General features: G+C 28.2%; 2 protein-coding genes and 1 long non-coding RNA gene across 3 annotated transcripts; 2 read left to right on the top strand and 1 right to left on the bottom strand.

Annotated features, from left to right (window-relative positions):
- The first annotated feature begins 316 nt into the window (after nucleotides 1–316).
- On the top strand, nucleotides 317–833 carry LOC148192479 (uncharacterized). Its single transcript, XR_015782108.1, has 3 exons — nucleotides 317–383; nucleotides 475–570; nucleotides 654–833. It is a non-coding gene; the product is annotated as an uncharacterized LOC148192479 (long non-coding RNA).
- A 3,891-nt stretch (nucleotides 834–4,724) lies between these two features.
- On the bottom strand, nucleotides 4,725–8,059 carry LOC124839825 (zinc finger CCCH domain-containing protein 6-like). Its single transcript, XM_047315754.2, has 4 exons — nucleotides 8,000–8,059; nucleotides 5,927–6,121; nucleotides 5,613–5,737; nucleotides 4,725–5,505 (listed from the first exon to the last, which is right to left on the bottom strand). The coding sequence occupies exons 1-4, from the start codon at nucleotides 8,057–8,059 to the stop codon at nucleotides 4,725–4,727; spliced, it is 1,161 nt and encodes a 386-aa protein (XP_047171710.2).
- An 11,492-nt stretch (nucleotides 8,060–19,551) lies between these two features.
- On the top strand, nucleotides 19,552–21,684 carry LOC148192478 (GDP-mannose 4,6 dehydratase 1). Its single transcript, XM_088098128.1, has 2 exons — nucleotides 19,552–20,869; nucleotides 21,334–21,684. The coding sequence occupies exon 1, from the start codon at nucleotides 19,721–19,723 to the stop codon at nucleotides 20,822–20,824; it is 1,104 nt and encodes a 367-aa protein (XP_087954254.1). The 5' UTR covers nucleotides 19,552–19,720; the 3' UTR covers nucleotides 20,825–20,869; nucleotides 21,334–21,684.
- Nucleotides 21,685–22,360: the final 676 nt, after the last annotated feature.

Raw genomic sequence — 22,360 nt, 5'->3', positions numbered from 1 at the left:
TCTGATAAGAAGTTTTGGAAGGGGCAAGAAAATATACTTTTTGCCTTATATATCCGGGTAAGTGAACTTTGTTAACATAATAATGTTCCATATGTGATTTTAATATTTAATAGTTACGTTATTATGAATTTCAGGCGCCATTGGCAACTTCTTGTTATGTCTGTGCAAGACAACTATGCTTTGTGGTTCTGCTCATTGCACAGGCCTCCTCCCACACAACTCAGACAAGCAATTGATTGGTAAGAACCTCAATGTTTGGACTTTCTTTGTTATATAACTGAATGCTAAAACATTTTTTTATATACAGTTCTATTCCAGCAAGTATGATGATGGACGGGAGATCAATTGCTAAGAGTAGAAAGATTGCTTGGATTTCTCTCAAGGTTTGACATATGCTAAAGTCATACTTTGTTATAATTGTTTTATAACAAATGTTATTCACTAACTATTATCAACTGTGATGATATATTGTAGTGTAACAGACAAAATGGGTCATATGAGTGTGGATACTATGTAATGTATTGGATGACCCATATTGTTCGTTCTCACATCACAAGAAGCTGGGAAACGGTAATATTTAACTTTAACAAATTTTGATTTTTTAACAAATGTTGAATTCATATACACTAATTAAAATGAGTTGTCTTTTGCAGAGATTCAAGACTACTACACCAGTTCCTGAGAAGTCCCTACTATTCATTAGGAACGCTGCTGCGAAGTATATAGTTAGATTATACAATAGCTCTTAGATTTAGATTTAAACAATGCATTTGATTAGCTTTTGATTTCTTAGACTCTCTACTTTATTTGATGTTGAAATACATTTGAACATGTGTTTGTTATGTTGAAATTGCATTTCTGTAAATGTTTTTATATGCAGGTCTGTTTTTGTGGTAGTGGATATCACAAAAACAGACCTGCAATTTTAAAAAACTGCAGGGGAATATGCCGCGGTTCTAACCACAACCGCGGCATATTCCCCCTATATGCCGCGGTTCTAACCACAACCGCGGCATATAGTGCTTCGTTTTTTTTTTAAAAACGAGACATATGGCCGCGGTTTTGACACTAACCGCGGCATATTTGTCGGCCTATATGCCGCGGTTCAACCGCGAACCGCGGCATATAGTGCATTTTTTAATTATTTTTTTTGAATTTTTTTTTAAAAAAAATGAATTTAGGCAGCGGTTCCCTAGACAACCGCGGCATATTGCGCAGACTATATACCGCGGTTATGACCGCGGCATAAAGTGTCTGACTTACTACCGCGGCTGAATATGCCGCGGTTCAAGAACCGCGACGTATAGTGAAAATCAACCGCGGTAAAAGCCCCTCGCTGCACTAGTGTAAGCTACTCATATTAGAATTTTAAATAATTTATAAAATTGTATTTCATTATTTTTCTTAAAATAAGGCTACAAAAATCCTAATGCCTAAATGATTATAATTTTTGGATTAATTGTAAAATCCCAATTTAATATTATATAACTACTAAAAGAGACATCACCTACGAGGGTAAATTTTTCAAAGAGAATACATAGAAAAGTCTATTACAACTATATCTTACATAACAGTAATAGTAGTTGAACATATTCATACATAGAGTCTATACTTTTAACAATACTATTACACCAAATCAAAAAGCCTACTATTGTTTTTACAAAATTTAATAAGAGAGGAAATCTAACAATCTAACTCTAAACTTCAGCATCATTCCTGCGTTGGATCAACTAAAACATCTTTATTTGCTCACACTATTAACGTGATCATTGCAAACAAAGAACACACATACAAACAAATAAAAAAGAAAGGATAAACTAATGTACCAAAAACAATCATATATGTTTATAGAAGTAGGAATATAACACAAATAAATCAATCAATACTAAGACATACAATCTTTCCCTCTAGATTTGACTATTCGGATACATGTATTGATATCAAACTCTAGGAGTCATGCATCTGATGGTGGTGAAATAACTCATCCAAACATACTATCACACACCGAGATTAATCCGTCAAACATCTATGTCTAAGAAACAACCATTAGACTAAGGACATTTGCTACTTTTCACACATAATCATCCTTTTCTACTTGAGATTTGAAAGTTATTAAGAGCGTCAAGATAACCCCTGATACATAGCTCCTATATCAATATGTACACTATACATAACCAACTTAAGAACTTCTCCTTGAAATTCTTCTCATAGCATACACCATATACAATCCACACTCAAAATATTATCACATACCACTTATAATCATATCCATATTTAACATCCATTAAACATAAACATATAATTCAAAATGACTCAATTAAAACATATCTAAAATCATAATAACACAGAAAACATGAAATATATATCATTTGAAGTAGGGAACGCTCAGTGTCCATTTTTGGCACTCAATGCCAATGAACATGCAAACAAGCTTGCTCAGTGAGCTTAACCTCTCTCTCCCGACAAATAAATGAGAAAAAGAGTACAAACCTGTAAGTGGATAAGTGGCTTTCAATGGCCAAAACTAACGCTTAGGGACATAGAGCTCAGGGGCTCTCTGCCTGTGAAACACTCAACATTCAGAGGTATCCCTCAGCTTCCAAGAAACAGAAACTAATTGTCTTACTATCGCTCAACGTTACCCAAGGTCGCTCAACGTTATACCAAAATAAAAAACCTTAAAATTCTTGGTTTACGTGTACTCAATACATCTCCAATGGCACAAAGTGATATTCTTGACACTATAATTAGTTATACAATATGTTTATACTTCATATTGAACATCAATTTGTCTAATTGGCCAAGAATTCAGTTCATCGATCAACCAAAACCAACTAACTCAAATGACATATTTATAGCTCAGATTTCAACAACATAAGTGACTAATCAAGTCCTAAATACCACAAACACAGACCCCTAACCTAAGACTCAATGAATAAACCATTCCCATAGAATTTATCATGTCAAACCACTAATTATAGACCAATTTCCAATCATCTATCCAACCTATTATTAAACCAAAAGTCCAATCAAATAAGAAATTCTATCATTCACAATTCATCAAAAACCAATACAATTTAACAAGTTGTCTACAACAAGAATTTCATTATACCAAATCACCAATATCAATATATCACACAATTCATTATCATATAGTTCAAAACAGATTTTAGAAAATTATTCCATACAATTACCACATACAAATTCAGGTTATTCAACTACTAAAATTTAGAAACAAGGTATATAGCTTCCAATACCTTATATAGATGACCAAACCGCTCTAAAAAAGCTCTATATGTTCTATGAACAACAAAAACACAATCAGAATATTTATTAGAACCATTAATTAGTAGAAATTCTTATAGAAGACTCAAATACCACATGCATCCATAACAGAGTCGCATGCGAAAGAAGACAAACCAGACAAAAAAGAGGAGAAAAAAATGAACTTACTCTATAGGAGAAACTAATCCGTTCAAATTGAAGAGCTCACAAAGATCAATTCTACGGTTTCAATTCTTCAACAGGACAAAAAATTCTTAAAAAATATCAGAGAACTCTAAAAAAATAGTTTATAAAAATATAATATGTTTTAAAAATTATAAAATTTGTTCCTAACGAAACTATTTATACTAAAATCTTTTAATATTAAAATAATTCAGTCTCAATGTTTTAAAATGTCAGTGTCAATGTTTTAAAATGTCATTTTATAGTTCTTTATATTAATGTTTGTTACCTTGTTTTGAATTATTAATTTAATGTTGTTTGTTTATAGTTGATTGAACTGTTACTTTGTTTAGTTTTATCAAAATACTTGCTTTTTATTTATAAATTATAGCTACTTTAAATTATGATGAAAATATATTTTTACACAAATATATTACTTGAAATTTAATTTATCCAAGTTTTAGTTTAAAAAAAAATATAAACTTGTAAATTTTAAATTAATTAATTAATCAATATTAAATTTCATTAACTTTTACTGAGTTGATAAATTAATTTCCCTAAAAACATTTAATTTAATTTTCAATGTTTAACTTCTTTTAACTTTCATCTATACTTATTATAAGTTTTAATGTAGATATTAAATATAGGGCATATTTATTGTATTATTATTAAATATATATTTATTATATTCATTAAATGCGTTTATTATAGTTATTAATATATGTGTAATAATATTAAACATAATAAATATTTTTATTATATATTATGATAAATATATTACAACACTATAAAAAATGTAAATTTTTATTTTAAATTTAAAAGATCATAAATATTTATTGTTCTCATTTTTTAATATATTTTTTAGTGTTTATAATTTTGTGAATGTGCAATTTTTATCCTTATAAAAAACCTTTGATATATATATATATATATATATATATATATATATATATATATATATATATATATATATATATATATATATGATAGCAATAACCAAAACTGGCTTAATTTAATAAACTTATATATTAAATATTTACTAATGGGTGTTTCTATAAAACATTTTATAATAAATACTAACAAAATGCATGGTGTGGCTACGAACTTAGTAGAAAATATCAGATAATTCAGTATTGTCAAGCGCTGACATTCTCCTGACCAAAATATTCATAAAACTGTTAGAGTAAGAAAAGTTTTCCACTTCTAACTCACTGAATGACTTCCCCTCCGTGAGTACAATGTAAACAATCTTCACCATCAGAATATGCAACTTCAGATTACATTTTCCACACCTTATCATGCAGATAACGGCATTTGGAACCACGGCGACCCCTTGAAGTCTTAGAGTATTTGCACGATTTCTGAATTTTCCTTTTCACTTCATTTGGATTAAGGACACGAGGTCGTTTATAATTTTGCAAATGATTATGATTCTGCTTGTCTGGCTGACTCATACCATCATATTTTCTAACAAGGTTTTTATAGTAATTGACATCTTTCACATGAGGTGCAGCTGTGTGAGCAGATACAGATCCAGACAAAGGAACAAGTGGAGTTGCAGTTATATGATTATCATGTGCAGGTTCCAGCAATGAACTAGATGGAATTTCAGACATTTCAGGGGCGACGATCATCAGTGGATTTGATGGAGCTGATGATTTTCTTGCACTCACAGTCCTTGAGGCTGTATTCATCCCAGTGGTGGTAACAGTTGAATATTCTTCTATTATTTTCTCAATCATTATTGGGTCATTAGCTATTTTAAAGAGAAAATCAACATCAATCACGGTTCCTTCTTCGATGCTTTTTAAGATGGTAGATGAAACAGTAGTTATAGAAGCTGCAACAAAATTTGCCTCCGAAGATGTTGCTGGTTGAATGCATTGCTGTGTGGTTTGTGTCTGCAGTTTGGAGAGAGAGTCTCCATGTTTTTTTGTGACAGAAACATCATGGTTAATACCTGTTACTGATTCATATTCCTCAATGGGAATGAGAGAGATGATAGGAGTAAGACTATCATCATAACTTTCATTCTCCACGTTAAATGAAACAAAAGGGCTGCACGAACTCAAAGAAATGAACTAAATTTAGTAAGAAATGTATATGAAGTGCCAGAAATTCTCTCAGTATAAGACAAGGCTTTCTAAATAAACATGACATTTTACCTTGGAGGAATGGCAGAACTACAAGGATAATATGCTTCAGACACTCTCCTTTCTCTTAGCATCTCATCATATTTCTCCGTACTTTCTTCACCAGCTGCCACGCTCCAACAACGATTCAGAACAAGCTATATCCGAAATAGATCAGTTAATGAACATGACCAAATAGAATAACATTTTGTATGAGGAAAAACTGAAAAGAGATATTTCTTCCTGACAGTATATTAAACCATCTGATATAAACTAAAGAAACGTTCATGAAAGGGAAATTTGATGAAGATTCTATATCTTTCAAGAAATTTCCAAGATCTCATTACCGGAGGAGGGCTTTCCCATTTAATGTAAGAAAATTCTGACTTTGATTGATTCTGGAAATGATTGCCTTCAAATCCAGGTGGGAAATCATCATATTCAAGGGTTGAAGGCCTTGTGGACAATGTCTTTGCTTGAAAATCATCTTCAGATTTGTTTCCAATTTTTGAAGGACTTTCCTCAGATGAGAAAATTTTTACCTGTTAATTAAGGTCACACTAATCTATAAGCTTTCAAAAGAAGACTGAAAAGGTTTACGTGAAAACTCTCAATAGCATAACACTATCATGACATACATATGAACTTTGGAGTTGAGACAGTTTCTTGAACTTGTTCCAGCAGAATGTTTCATTTCAAACAAGGATGTGCAAAACACGACGGAGCGTATTTTGAAATATAAATAAAAAGATTTATCATAAGTACAAAAATAATTAATTTAAACAAACAATATAAATAACTAAAAGGAAAACAATAATTTCTAAAAATAGAAAAATGAATTTAAATTATAATCATGAGATTAAAAATGTTATATGAAAATAACTTTTTAAACATTTAAAAGTAAGATTATTTAGTAATTAAAAAAAATGATAAGTTCTATTTTCATGGTAAAAAATAAAGACAAAATGACTATCAACATGTTAATGACCTATGTGAATCTAAGCTTGCATTTCTCTCAAAACGTCTGAAAAGAAATGTTATTGAACAGAAGATAAAACTAAAAGCATTCAACTATATTCTAGAAAAACATAAACAAAATAAATCACTGAGCTTAAGCATAGTCCTTTAAATTTATAGAATACAGAAATTGAAGAGTCTTACCACAGTTGACTTTAGTGATTTTTTTTCCTGCAACTGAAATATGTATTTATACTAATGCAGATTAATGCACAGTTATATTTTTCATTTCGATTACGTACCCGTACTACCTTTTGACAAAAAATATATATATATATATATACTTATTATTATTGTTTATGTAAAAGGAGTTAGTATGTAATTGGCATTTTACTAATAATTAAAGGAAAAAATGTGTATTAACTTTTACATTCATAATATATTTATATATATATATATATATATATATATATATATATATTATGCTACAGGTCATCATGCAGATATAGTATTTCAAATCCATGATTATTTCTTATCTGCTATGACCACATATCTCAATGACCTTCCGTTTGATGCAATTTGTATTATGTCATATATGATATAGTTCTTGACTTGAAAATCGATTTCAATATACAGAAGGTACACATGTGTGAATTTTATTTCTGAAAACAGATTGGTTATTTGAAAATATTCGAAGGTTTCAGACTATCAGTAATATTTAGAAAGTTAAATCTGACAATTGTGAAGTTAATTGTACATGACATAAACCAGTTAATTGTACTCAACAAGTGCATCATACTCCTCACTGAAGAGGTCTCTCACCAAAGAGAGTTTAGATAGATCATGCTTTGATCGATGTTAAATGCCCGTGTCTTGTTACACACTTTTAGAGATCCCTCAAAATGAGAACGAGGTTGATTATGTTCTAAATGGAAGTACATACGTCCATATTTTTACGTTGGTTCAAACCATGAATCAACATGAATTCATCACTTTCTAGGATGTGATAACGTAGTTATCTTCTATAACCAACGTTTGGATGTTTATGTAGCAGTGAAACAGTCCACCGAATCCAAATGATCGGCACTCATTTGCTCACCGATTTAGAAGAATGGTTATCCTGATATATAATTTTTAAGTTTAAGTTTCATGAATTAATGAGGATACAAACATAGACTAGTGGTGAATTTATGAATCCAGGAAAAAACAAATTTCGTAATTAAGAAAGCTAACAATGTCAACTTATTTGACGTTACACTTTTTTGTTTTTCCAGCTTTAACTTAGTACCATGTCACTGTTTCTTCCAAACTGCGAGGGGATTAGAATTGCATATTCAAGTGAAGAGGGGATTTTGTTTATCTTAAGTGACAGATAGCAGAAGAATTCGACAGAAATTGAACCAGATCGGAGCAAGAGCAGCATAGAGCAAACGAAAAACATAAAGAAGACGACGTTTATATACCTGACAAAGACGAGATTGAGGAGCCCACGAAACCGTTTTTAATTTCCTTGCCTGCTGCATATTAAATCTCCGATTTTCTTCTATCAAGTGAAGGAGAGAAAATGGAATTGAGGGAAGAGATGCTTGAAAATTGAAATGAATGAGCAATGACAGTGTGACGAAAGAAGAGATTAAAGTGAAGCTATAAATACAAAGCACAAGCGGTGACTTACGTTACTTTGGGGTGGTGGTGACGATATATAACAAAAGAATTCTGATTATGTGTGAGACAGATAACATAGCAAAACAATTAACAGATAATGATAATGAATTTTTGAGGAAAACTAAAACTAAATAGTGGCGTGGGTACAAAGCTAGTTTATTACAGTTTTTTCATTTTGTTTATTTTTCATTAATATTATTTTTTTATCAGCAAATTAAATATATAAAATAGTACAATTGAGTTATCTAATCTTCTTAAAAAAAATATTTTTTTAACAATTTTTTTTATAATTTTTTATAACAGTCTATGTGATAACTTGTGATTGATCTATTTTAAATATACATACCAATAAAATAGTAACACATCATTCATTATCAAAAAATTATTAAAAAAGATTGTTAATATTGAGTTTCTAAAAAAAATATGTACATATAATTATCAATGTCAAGTATATATAACACTTCCCGACTTCTCTCTCTAAACAAGTTAATTCATGTCTAGTTAAGAAAAATAATGATACTACTTTTCCATATTATTTTAGGCTTTCTTTCCCTTCTTCCTAAGATGTTCTTTGAAACAATCACGTGTTTATTGTTTTTATTTCCTTCTTCGTTAATGTCTTCTTGCACATGACTTGTTTCATGTTGCCATTAAATATAAACATTTGTGTGGATTAATGACGAAATTTAATGGTCATTAATTTTGTAAATTCTATCACCATATTTATCGTATTGAAATTAATATAGCTACACACTAATATTTTGATATTGTGTACACTCAATTATTTTCTTTGTCTCGTCTTTGATAATTTGTTTTATATTTAAAGAAAAAGCTTGTCAACTGGAACAATAATAAATAATTCCCAATTACTCAATATGAGAAATTATAATTCTATTGACATAATTCGAATTGATTTTGGTCAAGAAATGGAAATTCAATGAAAAAAATATTCATTGAAGTGATTAAAGAGGTTTTAAGAAAATTAGGGCATCAACATATGGTTCTGTATTTTCTAGATTTTGCGAGACTCGATATTCTTGTACTAACATTTTTGGCGAGTTAAATTAAACTATCAAACTTTCTAATCACCTTGACAACCCACTTTATTTTATCTTATATAAATGTTACACTTTAATTTCATCATATAAGACAAAGATTTCGGAATTTACCCCTATATGTATATTTTTTTATCATCCACGATCTCTAACAAGATTCGGTATAATATAGTTTATATCTTTCACAACACCACCCAAGAAATTAAATTTAATAATAAAGTATTTCATTAACTTGACAAACAGGGTGGTGGTGTAATTATTTGACACAATATTAATTTTTGCTACTACTTTCTCCTGGTTTCTGTTAACTAAGAATAAAAAGTACTGAACAAAAATTGAAAGACTCGTTAAAAGAAAATTCTTAAATAATGATATTAAAAATATGTTTAAAAATCAATTTAAAGATCAATTTTTCTGGTATTCAAAATTTTAGCAGATAATGTTAATGAACAATTTAAATATTCATTAATAATAAAAATTATTTTAGTTATCACTTTAAAAACTAATTATAATTTTTTATTCATAATAAAAATTATTTTAATAATTAATAATTTATCATTTATAAATTAGTATGTCATTACAATAATTAATTGTTTTTAATTATTAAAATTGGTCATTATTTAAGAATTTTCTTGTAACCACTTCATAAGAAATTCATAGGAAAAACAAAGTTTCTTTCTCAATTAATGAATATCATTGTACCTGAGAGGAATTGCTGAAATACAAGGAAGTAGTTCCATGCAATGGTGGAAAACCCTTAAAGCTATAGCATTGACACATTAATTTTTGCTCCAGTGCCGCTAAGTAAAAAAGAACGTAAGAAATGGAATTTGAAAGAGATGAAGCAGAAGAGAAACGTAAAGATAGATAAAAATGTAACTAACACTGAATCTTAGATATTAAAGGAGAAAGATATATGATGTATTTTGGAGGAAGTGAGTTCTGGGAGTGAATCATAACACCTCTCTGATTCACTTGGCAAAGAAGCGGAGGACAATATTATAAAGAGATATTACAACGTAATGTATATTTATATAGATAGATTTATTTTCAATAAAAAATTAAAATATTTTTTTAATAAAAATACATGTTTGGACATAAAATTTGTAAGGAAATTATTTAAGATTTTTTTAGAGTTATTTAATTATTTAAAGGTAAAAATTTTAAGTTTGTTATATTATTTCTTTATTTACATACTTTTTTCATTCATCTCTTCAACTTGGTTTACTGGAGATGCCATTGATTCATATTTTTCTAATGATATTAATTAGTTGACTTTTTAAGGTTAAAGTTAATTAAGACTTCTATTTGTTTGTATCACCAAAATTATTATTTTTATATATGTCTCAAGTAATATTAATTAGGATGTTTTTGTTAATAATGTTTTTTTAATTAATGTTAAACATGAACTTTTCAATTAATGTCAAGCGATAGTGTATTCAATTGGGATAAGTTATTGTTAGTTTTTGTAAGAACTAGAAATAGTTAAAGAGTAAAATTGTTCTTTAAAAACGGAACTTTATTACAGTAAAATTTGGTTTTATAAATAGAATGATCAGTTGATCAATTTTATTTTAAAAAAGTTACCATTTCATTAAAATTGTTTCTTTTTCTTTTTCTTATTTTTCTGTAGGATTCTTATTAATATATCTAGTTGTTTCACATCAGAGTATGTCTGAGGATTCTGACAATGAGGGAAACAATTTTATATATCTGATTTTTTTTTTAATTAAACATAGTATCTTCATTTTTTGTCTTTTTTTTTATAGTTTCATATATCTACTTCACGTGGAATGTTGTTTGAGACTTGTATTTAAGGGCTTAAAATAAATTTATATTCTTAGAACATGATTAAATCATTAATTTGAATTGTTTGTATGAATACATGGCTTCTAGTGTGAATAGGAGTATCTGGATGTTGTCTTGTGTTGGGCTTATCATCCAAGTAAATATATGTTCATGCTTTGAGTGAATAATTCAATTATGGAGTAGTAATGGGAATATACTTATTTGTTTTTAATAGCTTGGTGCTTGGTTGGAAATAAACTGATATTATGTTGTGTATAATGAATTTGAGTGATTGTATTTTGAATCAAATAGTCTTATAAGTATAAGACTGATGATATTGTATTGGTTTGTGAGTTGGCTTAATTCAATTTATGTGTTTATGGTTGTGTATGAACTTTTGAATTTTTTATTGATTTGATCTAGATTTTGGATATGCATGTAAATTTTTGGTTGTTGATCTATCTAGGATGTATCATTTTGGTTTATTTAGGGCACCTTTGAAATGGTAACAATGTTATTTTCGAACTAAGGAGCATGTAAGAGAGAGTGTCTATATTGATCAAGTGTTGATTTGATACACCTAGCTAGGGAGTTCTTGGGTTTTATGTAAACTCATTGGACAAGCCAAACCCCCATTAAACGATAATTAAAAATAGGATTACAAAGAGCTCCAAAACCTTTTACTCATTAAGCGAGTCAGAACTTACTTTGCAAGCTTGGTTTAAACAAGCTCTTGGGGCTTGAGTCACTGAGTGAGCATAACCTCATTGGGAAAATTTTTATATTACTAGTTTTAGGGCTTGAGTCATGGAGGGAATGTACTTCAAAAGGTAACTCGTTGATTGAATATATAATTGAACTCGTTGAGCGAATATGTGAAGGTTAGATGAAAAAATATGTTTGAAAACTTGAAATTTTAAAGACGCTTGTGAATGTTATGAAATTGTTATGATTTTAAAGAAAAAATTGTCACGTACTAAAACAAGGGAATGACTAGTATGTGGATATTATGTATATTGTATGAATGTGATCTTTCTTTAAGAGGAATGTCACATTGGTTAGTGTGGTGTTTGCATTGAGTAGGAGTCTAAAAAGTAAAATCATCATAACTCTACTAAATTCACATACATATATAAAGAATGGAGTTTAGGTGGTCCGAGAGAGCTCATTTTTTGGCAATGTTGTTAGTGAATATTACGTTATCATGGTAGATTTTAGACCTGGTAAATTTGCATATATTTGACTCAATACACACACAAACACACACACACACAAACACAATTAAATATGTTTTTGGTCCCTTAACTTTAAATAGAAGAAATTAGAGTTGGTCCATCTTCGAAACATTGGCCCAATTTTGTCCCACAACTTTAGAAATATGTAGATTTAGTTCTTTTAACCAAATTTTGTTAAGTTTATTTCACTTTTCAAACATGTTTCATATCATTTTAGTTGTTTACACTGTTTAACACATTTTTACTTCAATGTTAGTTGAGAAAACGCATTTGTGACTTTTCAAACACATTTTATATAATTTGAATTGTTTACACTGTTTGACTCATTTGAAACATCAAATAAACTTCATAAAATTTGATTAAAAAGACTAAATACACATATTTTTAAAGTTTAGAAATTAAATTTAGTCAAAATTTCAAAGACTAATTTCAATTTTCTCTAATAATAAAAAAAAAATATTTAATCCTAAAATATTTAATACGATAGTTGTGAGATGTTAAAGTCTTCCATGTAAGTTAAAGATATTTTTCAAACTATTAATAAAACTTCTTGTTGATAAAACTTCTTTTATGTTAATAATTTTTTTTTATGTTAATCAACAAGTTTTATTAACGTCAATAAAATTATTTTCTACTTGGTGTAACTTAACGTTTTTAGTAAGTATTAATAAAAATTGTTGTTGATTGATATTATTGAAATTATTTATTGACAGTATAGATAAAATTATTTTTATCAAAATTTTGTTGACTAATGTAAGTGAGACTTTTTTAGAAGATATCAGTGAAATTCTTTTAGTTAAATTGTACAGTAATTATTTTTTCATTAATATTTGTGAGAGTTATATTTGTTCAGAGTTCACTAGTGCTCTCAAAATGAGTTGTAACACGCGAGTCAATATGGCTCATCGCAAGTTTGAACTGGGTTGGATTTGAAAAAAATGTAATTTTTATTGCGAGCTAGTTTTCAAACCGGCTCACTTAGAACTCGGCTTACCGGGTTAAACTCGTGGTGAGCTGGGTTGTCTCACTAATCCACCTAATTTAATTTAATTATTTATTATTTTGTGTTTTAATATTATTAGCATTTTTTTATTATATTATAAATGGTGATAAAGAAGAAGATGTTTGAAGAGAGTAAAATATTATAGATTTATCTGTTCAAGACTCTAATATTATAAATGGACAACTGATACAAAAATTATCACTATTAAAAACTTATTTGTTCGTCTTTTGTACATGTTTTTGTATTATACTTGAATTGTCTTTGGAGTTTAACATCATTTTAGTATGACGTTTATTTAGGTACATCATTTTATTTTAGTGTCACGTTTATTTAGGTTTGAATTAAAAAAAAATTGTAATTTTTTTATTTTAGAAAAAATTTATAATTAAGTGAGCTGGTCAGCCAACTTGTTTAACCTACCAACCATAGTTGGTCAGGTCGGGTTCGAATTTTTTTAACTCGCTAATAAGTGAACCGGGTTGGGTTGCCTCACTAAGTGACCATAACCTGTGATGAGCCGGACCAGGTCTAGTTGAGTTACTCGTTTTGACAGCTCTAGAGTTCAGTAGTTTTATCTGGTGAGAGTTTGTATTAATGATAATTGAAATACTCTGTTTATAAATTTAATAAACTTAATTTTTTTTATCTAAACAAAGACATTTCTAATTTGAATAATTTGGACTGATAATTTTAAATTCAATGTATTTGATTTTTTAAATATATAAAATTCTGTCCTTTTAATTAAATTACTTTGGTTAACCCACGAGGAAAAAAATAGTAAGAGAATATATAATGATTTGTCAGAGTCTTAAATTTAAGAATTACATTTCTAAAATATTCACGTCTATAAAATGTGTCACTATACGAATCATAAATTTAAGATTTAAGTTTTGAATAAAATTATGGGTCTTGAGAATTTTTTTTAAGTTATAAAAGATTAAAATACAAATTAAAAATATAAAAATGTAAGTTATATGACCTTATCAGAGTAAAGTTTAAAAAAACAATCATTCAAAATAATGACATGCTAAAATTCATTTAAAACAAAATAAAACTTCATAAAAATATTTTTATAGCTTAATGATGCTCTATAAAAAAAAGGAACAAAAACTAATCACCCTGTATTTTGCATACAAAATGACCAAAATGAAATTTTCTGATTATATTCACACTCAAATCACTAACAAATAATAAATATATTGATATGATAAATTCAAACGCAAGTTAAAAAATAAATTTTAAACTTAATTCAAACTCACAAAATCAACATAAAATTTATACTTATTTATATATTATAAATTTAATTTATTTTTAATTAATATGAGATCTGACTTTAAAATGTTTTTATTATGTTCCAAATAATTATATTTTATCACAAATTGAATATGAAATCTCTAATTATAAATTTGTCTTCCATATTTAACTAATAATATTCATTAATCATTAATTTATTAACTTAATAGATATAAAAGATACTTATATTTAATATTGAATAATTTATACCTTTACGACAGCAAAATTAATAAAATAAATCTATTACGTGAAAGATAAAAATATTTGTCAAATAATAAAAATATGCATCATTAATATTGAGATCTTGAAAAAAAATGTTAGGAAATCCGGATGTTGCAAAATAAACTAATGAATTTTTTTATTCTAAGGTCTGATAGAATGGATGGACAAGTATGATATAAGTTTGTAATAGCTAAGCATTGATTAAAATATAATAAATATACATATATTTGTTTCAAACATTAAATATATAAAAAATATTTTATTTATTATAAATATACTTATTATAGGTATTTGAAACTATTAAATATAATAAATGTATTATTATCATTATTTCTTATAATCATTATTAAATGTATTCATTACACATCTATATTTATCTTAAGATATAAGTGTTTATTATAATCATTAAATATATATTCATTGCATTTATTATTATAAAATATATTTATTATAAATATTCAATATGAGAAATATTTATTGTATTTATATTATGAACATTAATCTATGTATATAAGACATATTCATTATTGAATATATTATTTATCAAGGTTGTCGGTGAAAATTGTATTATGAAGCTGTGTTTTTAATTTCATGTGTGTGAATGGTGTAGTCTGGATTATTATGAAATTTAATATTCAGTTTATTATTTTCAGGAAAATATTAAGTGTTTTCAAAATTTATTTACAAATATTTTACAATATTATAGTTGATTGTTTTTGTTTTTTTAGAGACATTCGCAAATAATCTACTAATTCTTATTATAATAGAATATTATAAATAGGTAGAAGATTAATTAGTAATTAATTATCTAGAATTTGATTCTAATATAAACTTTACTAATTAATTATATATTGAAATAATTTATTAGAATTTTCATATTTAACCATAAACAATCTATAATCCATACGTTAAATAATTGTGTATACAAGTTTTTAAGGAAATTTTTAAGTAAACGTATTTTAATAACATACAAATAAATTATTTAACATTCAAGAATTTTTCAATAACAATAAAAGTTTTTTTTTTTCATATATCATTAAAAGATGGTCGTAATTAAAGACAAATAGTAAAATCATTGCATAGTAATGTGTTCTTATCTTTTTTGGAATATTCCACATGATTTTCCTTTTATATCTAGAATTCTTTTAATATACCTAAGTCTCGAGTTTTTATTTGATAGGTGTTTTTATAGTTCCACATTTATTTTCTTACATATTTTCAAGAAATTTAAAAATATTATTCATGTATTAATAGATACTTCATAAAGTATTAGGACATGAAGATGAAAATTGTCGATACAAAGGGAGAATTTGAAAAGAAATAAATGCTGAAAGTAAATATACAAAAATACTGCAGAATAAATATTATGTTTTATTTGTACTTTTGACTTTGTTATATAACTTCTTCTTTTTTCCATTATTTCTTGATTTTATAAAATAAAAAAGAAAAATACAATTGATTCAAATGAAGTTAAGAATACAGGCTTCAATATACAATATAGGATTTTAGTGGAAGAATATATGTCAAATGTGATATAAATATAGAAAATAAGTGCTAGAAAAAGTCCATTTTAGGAAGGTTATTTTTGGCTTAATAAATCAAGCAACTGATGTAGAATTAAAAGATGTAGAAAGTGTGAAATATATTAACCATTGTAGAATATGATAGCATCATCATGTAATACCATACTACATCAGTGATGTTCAAAAATTTCAATTTTGCCATTACGTTGATTTCGCTACAACGGATCTAAAGTGTCGTTTTAATATATGTATTTTGCATTAATGGTACAAATTGGTTATCCACAATAACTGGATAAATATTTGTAATTTTTATCATTTTAAATACAAAAAATCTAAAAGAAAAAGATTCACAATGGATACAAAATATATTGTTAATTAGTTGTATATTGAGTTGATAATTAAGTCATGGCAAAATCAATTATAAAATACAAAAATAACAATATAAGAAGTTGTTGGCATTGAATTTCATGTATTTCACTCTTATGTTCTCCTAAAATTATTGATATATATCGTTCAATGTTATTGAATCTTAAAAAACAGTCTAAGTTACTTCCTTGCATTTAGAAATTATAAATTTAAAGTCAATAATTGAGTCATTAACGTATATATAAAATGAACAAAGTTTAATAACAAGCAATGTATTATAAATAAAGGAACCTCTTAAGTAAACATGGGAAGTTGCTTCATAACGTCTGCATACTTTTTACATTATGGTAATATATTTAAATACAAAAAACATTTTTATTCATTTGAATACATTTTCTTCAAACTCTCATTATACTAGTATAGACATACTTAACGGTAAAGCTTGTAATAAAAAAAACAAATGTAAAAATTTGTTAGAGTTTAAAAATGTTAGTTGATAAGTTTTTTTTTTCAAGACTTAATACAATTTAGACAAATTATTTATGTACCCTAAAAAAATCATCAACACTTAATATATATATATATATATATATATATATATATATATATATATATATATATATGAAAAACAAAAATGATAAATTTATATATTATGTGATGTAATAATAAGAAAATTAATATTTATCATTGCTCTAAAAATTTTCAACTTACAACAAACAAACTTAACTTAGTATTTCATTGAAAATATTGATCAAGAGAAAAACATAAGAAATCAGGAAGGCAAAGTAAAAATCAAATAATAAAATTATTTATAATTCATAAATTTTGTAGTAAAATTACTTTTTTTATTATAAATTTTAATACAGTTTAATTTCAAACTTTAAAGATGAATATACATCGTTATCTAATTCAATTTAATTAATTTTTTTAATATATCAATCAGTATTTTAAATTATTATTTGAATTATTTGTAATATTTGATATATTTAAATTTAAATATCAAATTATAATACCGTTTAATACATAAAAAAATTTAATGTGATTGAATTAAAATAATTATATTTATTTATTTTTAAAATTTGAATATCAATATATATTAAAATTTGAAACAATAACAAATTTATCAAATATCCCTAAATTAAATAAAGTCTTATAAAAACTCTAATACGAGTAAAAACTAATATAAGATCTTAAAAGATTAAATAACATAAAATATGAAAAAAAGGGTAAATTAAGATTCTAATAATAATCTCTGAAAAAATGTTCTAAACTTCCCTATTAAGTTCAAGTAATTATTAATTATTCAGTTATTAAACTATCAGCCTATTAAAATTTTATTTTATTAAAGTATTAATTTATTTATCTATTAGTTTAATAACTTTAATATTTATTAATATAGTAACTTATTAACTTAAATATTTTAATAATTCAATTAAATTAAAAAATAGTTTATTAACTTGCTAATTGTTAGTTTAATAAAATTTTATTTTTTAACTTAAATATTTATTAATATACTTAATTATTAATTCATTAATTAATATTGCATGTGTTTTAAAAAAATTAAACTTTTCTGAAAAAGAAAAGTAGTCAAATTTAGAGTTTTCATACCTTCATTTTAAAGAAGGGTTAAGAAACTGTTATTTGAATTCGGATTTCCCAATCCGGATGTGTGCACGAGGTCAATGCTAAAAATGGTCATTTGTGTATTGAAAACCGTTAAAAGAAAAACACGGTATCTTGTTGCATAGGGTACGTTTAAAACCCTCACCGACACGCAACACAGTCAGTAAATTTATTATTTTTAATGTCTTAAGATTTTTTTTTATGTAAAACTAGCGTTTACTTTCTTTTTTAAAATAATAACAATAATAAAGTTATAATTTTATTATAGATAGTTTTTATTTATTTTATAAATAATATTTTAATAAAAATGATTAAATTAAAAAAAACAAATTTAAAAAAGATTAAAAAATTCAGTTAAAGATGAAATTTATAAATGATAACTTATAAAAAGATAAAATTATATATATATATATATATATAATTATTTATCACCTTATTTACATAATATTATTTATAATATTTTTATTTTAATAATTATAATTTATTTTATCTAAAATTATATTTATAAGTATATATTTTTTGTTTTTTTATTTTTACATTTAATTACTAATTTTAAAATTTAAATAATTTATACATAATTAAAAAATATATCCAGAGTAGCGTTTGTGTTTATGCTAATATATAATAGTGAAATGAAAAAAAAAATTATATTAACTTTTTACTTATTCAGGTGTATTTTTTGGAACTTTTTAAAATATTTAAGAAAATCATTAATTAGAATTAGTGTATTTATAACTACCGAAATATATGTCTTTTAATTTTTTTATGATAATGAAAAATAGTAAATTATTATTACAGTTATGAAATTAAATATAAATATTTTTATAATTTTATTTATTTTATAGGTAGTTCTATAATCAGAAAACAATTAAATTTAACAAATATGAAATTGAAAAAACGGTTAAATTTTAAAAAAGATAAAATAATTATTTTAATTTAAAAAAATATCTAAAAGATAAATTTGAAATAAAAATATAGATTTAAAATTTTAAAAATTATATGAAATATTTTTAAAGTTAATTTAGTCCAGTGAATGAAATAATTTTAAACCAATAGAAAGTAATTTTAATAAATAAAATAAAATTTGAATTTTATTTTTGGTGTAATTATTTTAGAAAAACTGATTTAAGTATAGATGTGATTCAGTGTAATGCAGTGAAAAGGGTGAGAGTGGTAAATAAAGGAAAATGGATAGAAAAGAGTAGTAAAATGAAATGAGAAAGTGTATGGAAGGGAAGGAGAAGATATTGAAAAGTAAAAGAGAGTAAATGGAATAGAATAGAGAAATAGCGATAGGGTCAGTCAGAAATTGTGAATCCCAGTTAGAAGATTTGTGTTCTGAGCTGTATAAATTCAGGCACAGAAGCCTCTGTTTTTTCATTCATTCATTCATCTGTTCTCTCATACTGCAATGGAGAAAGCCAACGCTGTCGGATCCGGATCTGCCACCAACGGGGAGGTGCCTCCGCCGCGGAAAGTGGCATTGATCACCGGAATCACGGGACAGGACGGGTCTTACCTCACGGAATTTCTTCTTAACAAGGGCTACGAGGTGCACGGTCTGATCCGTCGCTCCTCCAACTTCAACACGCAGCGTATCGATCACATATACGTAGATCCCCACAACGCCCACAAGGCGCACATGAAGCTCCACTACGCAGATCTCTCTGACGCCTCTTCGCTCCGCCGCTGGCTTGACACCATCCTTCCCGACGAGGTCTACAACCTCGCCGCCCAGTCTCACGTTGCCGTCTCCTTCGAGATCCCTGACTACACCGCGGACGTCGTCGCCACCGGCGCCCTCCGCCTTCTTGAGGCCGTCCGCTCCCACATCGCCGCCTCTGGCCGCTCCCACATCCGCTACTATCAGGCCGGGTCCTCTGAGATGTTTGGGTCCACCCCGCCGCCGCAGTCTGAAACCACTCCCTTCCACCCACGCTCCCCCTACGCGGCCTCCAAATGCGCTGCGCACTGGTACACTGTGAACTACCGTGAGGCCTATGGACTCTACGCCTGCAATGGCATTCTTTTCAACCACGAGTCCCCTCGCCGCGGCGAGAATTTTGTGACGCGCAAGATCACACGGGCCGTGGGCCGGATCAAGGTCGGTCTCCAAAACAAGCTCTTTTTGGGGAACCTTCAGGCCTCCAGGGATTGGGGCTTCGCTGGGGACTATGTTGAGGCCATGTGGCTGATGCTGCAGCAGGAGAAGCCCGATGATTATGTTGTCGCCACCGAAGAGTCCCACACCGTTGAGGAGTTCTTGGAAGTGGCTTTCGGCTATGTGGGACTCAATTGGAGGGATCATGTGGTGATTGACAAGAGGTACTTCCGTCCCTCTGAGGTTGACAACCTCAAAGGGGACGCCTCTAAGGCCAAGAAGGTGCTTGGTTGGAAACCTAGAGTGGGGTTTGAGCAACTCGTTAAGATGATGGTTGACCAGGACATCGAGATGGCTAAGAAGGAGAAGGTTCTTGTTGATGCTGGCTACATTGATGCTCAGCAACAGCCTTGAATCTTCGTCTTCCAATTTCTCTTGTTTAGATTTCTCGGAGAGGGGGTAAACTGTTTTAATTTTAAAGTATAATGTTGTTCTTTTAATCATTCATCATACCGGAGACAGTTTAATTTATGAGCAAATTATGTTTTCCTGTTGCTATTTGTATTTCATAGTTGTGCCTTTCTCAGATTTTTATTTTTCTTTTGTAAGCCAGCTGAATCATTCAATTAAAGCTTTATACATCTATATCCATTATCTTGCACAAGCCATTATGCTGAGTTATTCCGATTGTTCTTGTTTTTTCACTTTTCTTCCTTTGTCTGTACATTCCCCTGCTGAGATACCTGAGATAGCTTATTCGTTCCAGATCATGATTCTGCAGGACCTGTGTCCTTTCTTTAAAGTGTTTGACAAGAGGGTTACATTGTTCTTAAGATTTCCCTATAGATATGTCTGCAAACAAGGTACTATAGAGTGACCATGTGTAAGGAGAGTGATACTATATTTTTTTTTTGTTACTTTAGGTTCAGAGCTTGTTTTCAAATTGCACAAGGTTTTGGAGTTTGGTGTTCAAGAATTTGTCGAGGATTTCCTTAATGGATGGAGTCTTGAAGATGCAATTTGCAGTCTTTACAGAGACGAATGTAGCGGATGGAAGTACTGTGTAATTGCATTAATGTCAGGAAGTGTAGGCGTGATTTGTCCTAAAACTCTACATTTTGCCTTCCAACTAGTTGTTATTTCAACACAATTTTCTACCCATATAAAAGTGTACAAAATTAAAGAACCCAGTTAAAACATAATAGTTTACCAAATAAATGTACTAGTGAAATTTTTTCAAAAGGGCCTGATTTGGATGTAGACTTTGATTGTTACGCCTTCACCAGTAAATTAGAATATGTTGAGGTTGCAATGGTTGTATAACTATTCTTTTCTAAGAGGGAAATTTAACTTTAATTTGATACAATGTATCGAACAAGTTAAAACAAAAAGTGTAATTTAAGAAATTGGTTTGAAATGAAAAAGAATAAGACATAATTTAAATTAATCAATATGGATATAACTCTTAAGTATTGGGTTTTTGAACATGAATATGATATAAAAAGGAAAATGATACTTAGACAACAAATTTTGACAACATTTCGACACAGCACACGTGTCAGCGTTTGAGCGGCCCACGTTTTGGTTGGAAAAAGCTGCTGCGTTCTGAGAAAGTCTGATGAAACCTGCTTCAACGCTGACGTGGCGAGGACGGGCACGGGCAGATTGGGGTGTGCGTTTCAAAAATTAAAATGACGTGGCAATGACAGAATTGGGGGCAGATTCAAATTTTAGGGTTGTTTCGAAAATTTGAGATTCAAATATTTTGAGAGAGAGAGAAAACGGAGAACATTTGATGGAGCACCTTCTTTCCTTCTTTCCTTCTTTCCTTCGAACCAGCCACCACAGCTCTCGCCGGATACGCGCCGCCCGTAGACGTTGCCGTTTTCGCTCCATCCAGTGCCGCCGGTGTCCGTCGTCTTCCACCCAGCCACGCAGTTCCGTTTGCGG

The sequence above is a fragment of the Vigna umbellata genome, chromosome 9 (genome assembly GCF_029865625.1).
Source record: "Vigna umbellata cultivar VRB3 chromosome 9, Vumbellata_1.0, whole genome shotgun sequence".
NCBI lineage: Eukaryota > Viridiplantae > Streptophyta > Magnoliopsida > Fabales > Fabaceae > Vigna > Vigna umbellata.
Note: the sequence above shows the minus strand (reverse complement) of the source record. Positions and strands in the feature narration are given on the sequence as shown.

Bases quoted from the DNA above. Each gene is read 5' to 3' on its own strand.
- LOC148192478 (XM_088098128.1), top strand. From the start codon at position 19,721: ATGGAGAAAGCCAACGCTGTCGGATCCGGATCTGCCACCAACGGGGAG.
- LOC124839825 (XM_047315754.2), bottom strand. From the start codon at position 8,059: ATGCAGCAGGCAAGGAAATTAAAAACGGTTTCGTGGGCTCCTCAATCT. The intron at 5,738-5,926 runs GTAATGAGATCT...TTTCGGATATAG, and splicing joins AATGGGAAAGCCCTCCTCCG to CTTGTTCTGAATCGTTGTTG. The intron at 5,506-5,612 runs GTAAAATGTCAT...GAGTTCGTGCAG, and splicing joins AGTTCTGCCATTCCTCCAAG to CCCTTTTGTTTCATTTAACG.